Source organism: Crocodylus porosus, unplaced genomic scaffold (genome assembly GCF_001723895.1).
Source record: "Crocodylus porosus isolate Cpor-Errol unplaced genomic scaffold, CroPor_comp1, whole genome shotgun sequence".
Classification (NCBI taxonomy): domain Eukaryota; kingdom Metazoa; phylum Chordata; order Crocodylia; family Crocodylidae; genus Crocodylus; species Crocodylus porosus.
This window is the reverse complement of record NW_017728923.1, coordinates 13,178,093-13,188,963: the sequence shown is the minus strand read 5'-3', so window position 1 is coordinate 13,188,963 and position 10,871 is coordinate 13,178,093. Positions and strand designations below refer to the sequence as shown.

General features: G+C 40.4%; 1 protein-coding gene across 1 annotated transcript in view; it reads right to left on the bottom strand.

Moving 5' to 3' along the window:
• Positions 1–303: 303 nt before the first annotated feature.
• The window catches only part of CUNH16orf72 (chromosome unknown C16orf72 homolog), a 24,810-nt gene continuing 14,242 nt past the window's right edge, over positions 304–10,871 (bottom strand). Inside the window, exon 4 of the mRNA XM_019540092.1 lies at positions 304–3,535. Coding sequence (XP_019395637.1) covers positions 3,291–3,535 — 245 coding nt within the window. The 3' untranslated portion in view covers positions 304–3,290. The remainder of the gene's footprint in view (positions 3,536–10,871) is intronic.

Genomic DNA, 10,871 nt, shown 5'->3' with positions numbered 1-10,871 from the left:
AATTTCAACTTTAGTAATATGCAAGCTAAGCTCAGTAGCTTCTGTGCAGGATGTACTGCATGTAATTTTGCCCCACTTCCTTGTTTGATTTTACATGAGATATGTCAACTGCAAGAAGTCAGATAAAAAAAGCAAAATAAACATAATTTTGTCCTAACCAAGCCATTCTGAATTCCTGCATAAGAGATACTTACTTCTTGCTCCAAGAGCCATCACTTAAGGTAGCAGAACAATGCCTGAAAGTAATGAATCAATTTGATCTACCTACACTGGTACAAGAAAGAGAGTCTTCAAAGCCATGGGTACTGGACTTCATGTCTGTTTATTTATTTTTTAAAGAGACAATCTTGCTCTCCTTCCGTTTATCAGATGAATACATGCATTGTACGTCATTTTGGCAGGGATTAACATTTAAAGAGCAAGTAATACTTGGGGCTAAATGAAAAACCAAAATGTAAAATGGTAAAATTAAGTTGCCAAAAGTGTTAAGTCACAAGCAAAAACATTAATGCAACCAGTTAGATAGTAAAGTCTGCTTTCTCTTACCAAAGATAATGGCACAAATTAATCAAAGAGCTTGACAAATTTAGTTTAAATGGTACTAGACTGAATGTAAAGCTTCAAAGCATTAATTTTAAAACAGAGGCATTTATTGAAAACAGATCAGGCTCTGTGCACGTAGTTATAATGGTGATAGAGTCTAAGTCACATTTAACCCAGTACTTTCCGCAGCACGATTCGGAGCTCTGATATTAGTACTACTACATGTAGTAAGTGTATCACATCAAGAAATCCCAATGTTCAGCATCAAAGATTTGTAGAAACAAAAAATCTCCTAAATTAGTTTATTTGTACAAGTATGAACTATTTCAACTAATAAGTGGAAGGGGACTGAAGAATGTTTTCATCACTAAGTGGCACATTGTCCATTCAAGGTTTTTCATGACACCCACTTGCAATTTCCATTTCTCAGGTCAGAAATCCCTCTGCTTGCATCCTTAAAATTAGATCATTTTACAGAATTAAAAATGTTTACATCTCATCAATCCTATCTTACATCTCTGTTTGGCTTGAAAAATGCAAAGTCTCATAGAATGGAAGCTATTTCTATACTTACGTAAGAATTTCAAAATATCACGCAAAGCCCTATAGTTTTAGGTCAACAGTAGTAGTAGTAGTAGTAACTTAATTGTACATACATTGGCAGTCCTTAGGTGGTATGTCTTCTAGGCTATGCAACACAAGTTTTATGAACATTTTGAAAATTGTAATTATCCCATTAACTGTACACTTCCAGCCATATTATGATGCAATGGTTTGAAAACTCCTGAAGTTTTAGATATCTAGAAATATGAAATGGAAGCTCTACAAAGCAAAGAAATCATGCCCCTTCATATATGAGGACAGCCTCAATTTTTTTTTTGGGGGGGGGGGGATGTTTTGTTTTTTGCGGAGGGAGGGGGAAGGAATCTAGCATAGCATAACCACACCTTGCCTTGCCCTTGATGGAGAACTTTTAATGCCATGGAACCTATATGGTGATCGGAAGCTGAAAACAGTCTCGAGTCAGGCCTCAGCTGATGGGACAAGAGAAACTGGAGACGATCTACAACAAGCCAGATTTCCTGAAAAACTATTTAAAAGGCTAAGATGTACAGTTATAACCTGTGGCCAAACGGTATAAGAAAGAATCTCAAGATCATTATCCAAAGCTTAGACAGGAGACTGATTATTTTTCTTTTTATTATTATTAATTTAATATGATGGTTCTAACATATATTTCAGCTTTATCCACCTAGTTTACCCATTTAGTTGCAACCAAACACCCCAAAAACTTGAATAGTGTTTATGTTTTGCAACAGCGTGCATGGGGTACCTAGTTCAAAACACTCCAAAACTCCCTCAAACAGAAGTTGAGGACCTAGCCAACAGTTCTTCAAAAGATGAACCATTTCTAATGGTAGAAAAGGCATAGAGTTGGAAGCTGTTCCTTAATATAAATATTTGCACCTAGAACTGAACTGTAAGATTTTTAGAGAATCAGCCTTGGTTGAGATTAAAGTTCATGTCTCCTTAGAACTACAGCAGGTATTCACATGTAGATTCAGTTGGACATAGATGGAAGCCACCTTTTCCCTTTCAAATTAATCCATATGATAATGTTTATCCAGAATTTTTTTTCAGAATTAAAACTTCCAGTTTTAAATTGTTTTCCGAGAGCTTGGTGTGTCAATCCCATTCTGAAGATGTGTCAAGAGAAGGTTTAAAATGAGTCCAGATAGAGTTTCCACGAGCGGCCAAAAAACTTGTTTGTCAGCAGATAGAACACAACCCTTTTCTAACTGTTCCCCATTCCCTCTCCTCCCACCTTTCCCTGAATACAGGCATTTACTTCACAAGAAATGTAAAGTGGGATACATTTGTACACAATATCTACCCTTCACTAATACTGAACAAAAAAAAGCCTACTCTCCAATTACTGGACATCTTTCTCTAAATGTAGGTCAGCCCTGGTAGTCTGCACTGTTCGTGTTTACCACAAGGATAATACCAATACATATATGTTCTTAACTGAAAATTTAAAAGCCTATGAATTTAAATCGGGGAAAAGTTTAATATTGCTACTTCAGAGCACTAAAAACACACAAAGTGAATCCAATAAAGATCCTTGTATTGATTCAATGTTAAGTATTAATTGCATGACCATCATAGCACCTCTTTACATCATCACACAATCACCAGAATTATCAAACTGCTTTTAAAACTAAAAAGGGTACAGTCCAATATTTAACTTGCACACTGTTACTATATAGAAACTAGGTGCATGGTACAGTGCTGTGAAAATGGAAGCCTGCAGTTTTGACAAAGATGCCAAGTCATGTTTTAGACAATTTCAGTCAAACTGGCAATACTGTTTAAGCAAAATACTCAACACAGCAGGAAATAAAGGACAAAAAAGCATTCTATAACCAAATAAACATCTGATATTTCCTTTCCCTTTAAGAATACAAGTAAGGTCACTTTTAGCCTTGGAACGGATACATGTTCGCCTATGATGATCTTGCTAACTACTACACAATATCTGATGTCCTCTGCTAAGAATATAGTTTAAGAAAGCCGCAGTTACAAGAGGCATCTACTGTAATACCTAAAACTTCCTTTATGGCAATTATTGAATTCACTTGTCTTAAACAGTGAATATGGGAAGATGGCCTCATGTTTCCTTTTCAATAGTACTCTGAGGATCAAGTGGCTTTCAAGCAGCATGGTGGGTTTGAAATTTTTGCAGTTTAGATCATTCTGTTGCGTTTATGAGTTGGGGAGTCTGTAATGACATCGCCACACTGGGCTGAGGTACGCTTTCTAGTTCCACCATTGTCCAAGTGGAGTGCCATTTCTTCTGATATGAAAGTGTTCAAATCAACATCATGGAGTCCATTTCTCCTTCGACTAGCGTTGGAGCCACTGCTTACATGAGTGGGAGAGCCTGGGGTACTCGAACGAACGCTGATACTAGCCATTGCACCACTAAGACCTGGGGGAGGAAAAGAAAAAAAAATAGTAAGAGACAGTAATGAAAGGTAGAACTTAGCTTATTTCCAGCCCTTTACAAGTACTTGCATATATGCCTGCTTATCTGCAGCATGCAGCACTTGGAACACCAAAGAATTACTGGAAGCACTTCCCTTATAGCATTAACCGATACAAAAGAATCACTCAAACTATGGACACAAGGCTGGGGGGGCACGGGAGGGAAGAGGAGGAAGGTAGAGAGCCAGATCCCCTTTCCAACTCCAGATGCCAATTTATAAACAGCTAACCTGAAATACCTGCATGCTTCCAAAATGAAAGGTAGGAACCCATTTAGAAGGCCCTAATGGTGAGTTGCAAGAACACCCTACATGCCCAGTCCCAGCCCTCAGAATTAATGAGCCAAGGTTAGTTCAAAAGAAACAAGACTACCTGGTCAGTCAGCACAACTCCTAACAAAAAAAGTGATAAATTACAACATGTTTTCAGCAAGATGAAGTGAACAAGTTTCCAAAAGAAATAAAGGCAAAAGGTTTAGCTGAAATCTGTTCAAGATATACATATCACTTATGCAACTTAAAGCCCATAAAGCCCGGGCAAGGCGAAATACAGCTACTAAAAACTCACTAGCATTTTAGTAAGGGCATGTTTTCTGTGACTATAATCTATTCTTAATATTTGTATTACGACTTGGCATGTTAATGTAGGAACATTAATATTCCTGATGAGTTAGACAAACTCACCCTGTTTTACATCTTACTACGATGTTTTAATATGCTTGTATGAGTTTAAAAGAAGCAGAAAGTCGAAATACAAATTCACAAGTTAAGTTTAAATACTTTGCATCTCTACCAGCTCTTCTCCCCCAAAAAAAAGTTAAACAAAAAAATCAAAAAGAACCCCACCACACCCACCCAATATCCTGACTATTTTAAGTGATGAGGAATACGGGAGCTCAGACCACCACCCCATTCAACATATGCAAGTCAAGAATATCCATGACTACAATCATTTTTACAGCTTGCACTTGAATGCCAAAGAATATATTCCTATCAAAGTCTATGTAAAAATCCCTGGATCAGCCCTGTGGCCCACTGGACACAACAAGTCAGGCAGGCACAAAGAGAAAATAGGTAGTAAAAGAGTAAGGGTAAAAATAGGTGTCAGTAAACGAAGCAGGTTCAAGCTGTGGTGGGACAAGTCCCACGTTCTGATTCCTAGTTCTATCTATGGCCTCCATTCCAGGACCCTGTTTATAGAGAGGTGCCCCAAGACTCCCTAGCGTGCATCTCAGTAAGCAGGAGAAGCTGGGCAGGTGCTCCTGAGGCTTGAGGGGCCTGATCTTGCCAGGGAATTCCTAGAGTGTACAGGATCAGGGCACCTCAAGTCCCCAGAGCACCTGCCTGGGGCAGCTGGAGAGTATTGGCACTTCTGGGCTGCCTGCACTCTCCCACCACAAGGCTAATACACATCTACTGCAATAAAATGGCCACTATTTAATACTGCCTGGTCGCCCCACTGGTAGGGAAATCTATGTTCTCCATTTGTGCCACCATAAAAGTTTTTATAGTGCCAGAAATTTGGTATCGGGCAATGTTAGTTTTCACCCCAAGATCAAAAGGAGCACATTGCATTATTTCTAGCAAGAACATTTCTAGGAGTTTAACCCAACATTACCATACCAAGAGTCTGGACCAAGATCTTCAAACAGAAATGAACGTAGGTAGGAATAACCCATCCAGCTCTTAGCAATATGACTTTACGAACACTGGTGGTACAGTAAGCAATTCAAGAGTCTGATTACATTTTTTTTTTTTTTTTTAAAGTCAGGTGATACTTCCACTCCAAGAAATCCACTGTGAAGCACATAGAGGAAAACAAGGTGGTCAGAAACAGTTACCATGGATTTACCAAGAGCCTAGCCAATCCAACTACGATAAAGGTGACAGGCACTATGGATGAGGGGAGGACAGGAGAGTAGGTGGTATACCTCGACTTTAGCAAGGCTTTTGACACCATCCCCCAAGATATCCTCATTAAACTAAAGAAATACATGACTAGATAAAAGTATCGTAAGGTGGATACACAGCTGGCTTGATGATCTTACTCAGGTAGTAGTCCTCAATGGCTCAATGTCTAGTTGAAAGGAGAAATCGACTGGGGCTCCCCAGGGGTCTGGCCTGGGTCCAGTATTGTTCAACACCTTTCCAAACAATTTGGGTGATGGGACTGAGTGCACACTTAGACAAAATAGCAAAGCTACCCATAGAGCAGACGTTAACAGTGCTAGCATAGGTTTCCACTAGAAGGCCTATTTTAGGTCACAGGACTTGATCAGTCAAGGCAGCAGTATTAAAATAAAACAGCAATAGAAAGGAAAAAGTTCAGCACACTTTAGATTGGCTGCTAGAACCCCATTGGGAAGATGGTGTCAGACCAGCGATGTGAAAAAGCTGTTGTATGATGGATGAAACTCCCATCAGAAGAGGACAATTTATTTGTCCGTGTTGAACATTTAAGTGTTTTGACTCTGGTACCACCAGTCGAGTTCCTCTCCAGGCATGTGTACACCCACAGCCACTACTGAAGTTAAAGGCACCATGCAGAGCAGCTAGTAGACATGGTCCTGATAACCAATAGCTTTCCCAAAACAATATTTCTGAAGACAGACAGAATAAGAGACCCTCTTGATAGAGGTTCAGTAAGCACCAACATCACATTAAACAATGCTTCCGTTTACAAAGTCATTGGCATAACTCTTTTATACAGCAAAAAAGATATCCTTTTTGAAATTTAAGTAAGGAGATACTGAACACCAGAACAAGTATTTATTCTATTTTCAAATTATTATTAACACTAAGGTTACCACAATACAAAGCTAAGTTAACATGCACTTATTCAACTATCAATAAAGCAGGGCAACCAAATAGATGGCACTGCCTAACTGTTCAAATGGGCACACTGCTGCCTCGCATCCATTTACAATGCTACCTGGTGGCCTTCAAGCTCTTCACACTGGTGATGACATTGCTTTAAGATGGCTTAAACAATATGCTGAAACAGCATATGCTAAATAAGTAACTGCTCAAAAATTCACAACACAAACATTGATGTGAAGTTATTTGTCATTTTTGAAGTTTGTAGAGTTTGGATGGGTTGTGATGATTATTAAAGTTGCAATATTGATTATATGGCTCTTAAAATGATCAGAGTAAGTTTCTTGTAAAGTTCTAAGTAACGGGTCACGTAGCTTAAGTTTTACATGAAACGGTTACTTGTAGAGCGTTTCTCTCAATATAGTACCCGTACGTACTCTAAAGATGAAAAAAATTACAAATTTAAATGTTTGCAAAAGCTGCTTAATGCCTACATTAAGCTGCCACACCCTGAACACAGATGTTAGACACAATTTCAACCTATACATAGCTTTTGTTCAAAATATTTAGCCTTTGTTTTTTATCACTGCATATAAATAGTAGAACTGTAAGCTTTAGTTTAAGTGTCTTCTCCCCATCTTTACACAAGGACAAAACATTTTAGATCCAAATAATAACAAGTGCTAATGCTTTTTAACTTCACATTTGTGAGGATGGAAATGGTAGATGAAATGAAGTCATGTTTAAAAAGGGCTACGGTTTTAAAAAAAGGCTCTGCATAAGTGACAATTATCACCTGCACTTTTCAATTCTGAGCTCTGTCTGTTTTTAAAAAGTACATTTATTACAATGGCAGTAGTATTTAAAAAACAAACAAACAAAAAACACAACGCTCTCTTTTCCACACCCCCCACCACCACCATCATAAAGGTTCACTGCCTCAAGCATGCACACAATAACTTTCCTTTCAAGAACGAACAAATCATGCATGCGTATTTTAGATGCAGATGTAATATCCAGGATACACCATGCAAGGTATTAAAACTCGAAGCATGAAAATTCAAAGCATGAAAATTAAGGACTGAAAGACCCATTTTGAAGTAAACTGCACAAAAAGAAAATATACATAGGAGCACAAGGCAGGGTAAAAATGCATCTTATAAATTAAGGCACAAGGAACAAGCCTCACAAGATGTACCTTAACTGTAGTTTAAAAATACACTTTATAACCAGCTACATAGACTATTGTGCATTTTTTTAAAATTAACTACTTTTTATTGACATATTTAGATGGAGTGATCATTCTAGCAATTGACAATTTTGTGTCAGTTACTAGAGGCACCTGGCCACGCTGGAAGTCAAGCCTCTTACCCAGCGCAAGCAGAGTTCACTGTTCTTACACACTGACACCAGAAAAAACATTATGCTACAACTTAGCTATTTTGTCCTGACCAAGTTATGGTCACATAACAGACAGGTACATTCTCATGTAGAATGCTGGAAAAGGAATTGCCATTTTACAGAGACTGTGGATTTGAAAGAGGCTGTCATGAGGAAAGCATTCTCTTTATAGTAACCGGAAACATATATGGCAGATCAGGATTTTTTTCTCCCCCTTTATATTTCCTCATACCATCTGAGATTAATTTTACCTTCCTTACTGTGCAGTCTCAAGTTCTAGCTTTCAGCATGCCCCTACAAAGACTTTATCCAAGTCTAAGGGTGCTAACTAGGGGAAGGAAGGGCAGGGGCATTATAGGACACAACAAAAACAAAACATACAGTGCTTTACTAAAAGAGGCATGATGTCAGCTGACCCAGCTCCCCAGCCTGTATAGCTCTCACGCCTCAGTGGGGCTTTTAGGTGCTTTTATCTGATCGCCAATTCAAAAAGCTATTAGATAAAGAAGTGCCAAAAATCCCCACTGAAATATGAGCTGTACAGATGTGGGGCAAGCCAGGTCAATCTGACACAGTTCCTCTTCTTGGCATGTGCTGCACCTGGTGCAGGGGCGCATTAAGCTGAAAGCACAGTGCTGGGTTTTGTCCCTCCTCATGTCTTTAAGAAATGCCATACATTACAAGATGAACAGAAACAGATACTAACAAGTAGCAAGAAATAACCTAATACTGGAGTTTAAGCTCTCTCTAGTAGAGGATACATCAGTCCAATATCAGAACAGCACCAATATAAAGAAAATATTGGAAAAAAATAAAATAAAATTGGCCATATAAGGCTGATAATTTCGCCAATAAATGACCCGGGCACACGCGCAGCCACAGTACACAGGCAGTGAAGAGTACAGCCCCCCCAGCATGGAGAATCTAGTGCGATGGAAGGGGAGCAGGGAGAGAAGGGGCAGATCAAGGCCCCAGCAGCGAGGGAGGGTGTGGGCATGGGGCAAGCGCTGCCCAGCCGAGGCTGGGTGAGTGCGGCATGGAGCTGCAGCTCATCCAGAGGATAGCTCACACAGCTGCATGCCACTTGGCTGGGAGCCAGTGGCCCATCTGGTGCTCACCTGCTCATCTGACAGCTCCTGCTGCTGCTCCCACCACTCGTTCAGGAGGGCAGGGGGGCGGCGTATGCCCTCAGATCTGCACAGGGCAGGCTGGGGCCAGGGCTGTGCAAAGCTCTTCCTGGCAGGGCAGGGCTACAATGGGAATGGGCTACAGAGAATTTGTAGCTGCAGCCCCCCTGTAGCCCCTTCCCAGCGCAGCCCCACCATGCCAGGAAGAGGTTGGCACAGCCTTGGCCCCAGCCCACCCCACCCCACTCAGATCCAGGGGCACACACCCCACCCTTGCCCTCCCGGACAAGTAGTGGGAGCAGCAGCAGAACCCACCAGATGAGCCACTGAACTAGTGGGTCCTGGCCACAGGATGTACAGTGGCAGAGCTGCCTGCTCCCCCCCCCCCCGCACACCCCCCCAGACAAGCCACAACTGTGTGTCATGCCCACCCCACCCTGGCTGAGCAGCCCTTGCCCCAGTCCCAGCCCCTCCCTCACCATGGGGGCTTTGATCTGCCGCCCCTAACCCCTTCTCTCCCCACCCTTCCACCACACCAGACTTACCAGCTGGAGCTCTCCATGCTCCCAGACTAGTTATCGGAAATCGGATTAGTATCAATTGGCATGCCTCTTGAAAAATTGGCCATCAGTATCGGCCACAAAAATCAATTTGTGCACCCCTACTCTCTCGGTGTATAATTCAGCATTATATCTAAAACTTAAAATAACTAGAGGCTGTACTACTAAATTAAGTTAAACTGTATGAAAAGACTAGTAACTGCAAAGCAGGCATTTGTTTAATGGCTCTGCACACTACATCTGGGGAATCTTTCTGAAAGCTTCATCCAGTTGAATGATCAAATATTGTTACCTGAAGCCTTGAGAATGAAATTCAAATCTCAAAAACTGCATTCCCACTCAATGTACCTTTCTTCCCCCTCAACTTATTGGGGAGAAAAGAACTGTCAGAACAGACTGTACCCCATCATCACTATTTAGAGTCTTCAATTATTGCCACTGCCTTCCAGTGGGAGACAAGGAACTAAGCATCCATTACTCCTAAAATAACAGCAGTTTCCTAATCTTCTAAATGAGAAATGTTTTGAGCACAAAAATGTTAGGAAAAAAAAGAGCTGCAGTACATAAAAACCTCATTTTGGTCCAGTTTTAAATCTTAACATTAAAACTAGATGGACTGAAATGCTTAACTAGAAAGGAAGTTTTTAAAGGAAGAGCTCCAAGTGCTAAGGACAAGTAACGCCCTATCAAAGACATAAGGACATTTACGTGCAAGCCTATTCCATGATGCTTGTAAAGATGTTGTTGTAGAAATAAACGTTACTGGTTTTCAGGGATTAGAGCAGGGTGGAACAAGATTGCACTTAAATGCCCAAGTATCATTTAGATATCAATAGGTGGAATAGTTTAAGAAATTTCTAAAAGCTAATACTGCTATTCACTGGAGCAATAGTTTTCAAACTGTTCCACTGAACCCTAGGGTTCCATGCCAGATCCTGAGGCATTCTGCAAAGAGACTGGGGGCAATGGCAAAGTGATTCGGGAGGCAGTGGCCTGCCACTGCCAGGCTGGGTCACATGGCTCTCCACTTGTATGGCCCATATAGTTGGGTAAAAGCACTGTAGCACAAGTGTTATGAAAGAGTTCCATGACTTTTGGATGTTTGAAAGCCACTACACTAGAGAACATCCACCTAGTGAGATCTGGACTCTCTCCTCAAATTATTTTCATTTTAGACAGCTGGCAGTCTAAAACAGTTTGAGAACCACTAATATTGAAAAAAACCAAGACAGGAAGATAATTTAATCGAAGCAGCAAGTAAAGTATTCCAACTGTTTACTCAGAGTCCAGACAATGTTTGCCTTGTTGGAACTAAGCACTTTTAATTGGAGGAACATACAAAGAAAAATTAAAAAAAAAAAAAAAAAAAAAAAAAA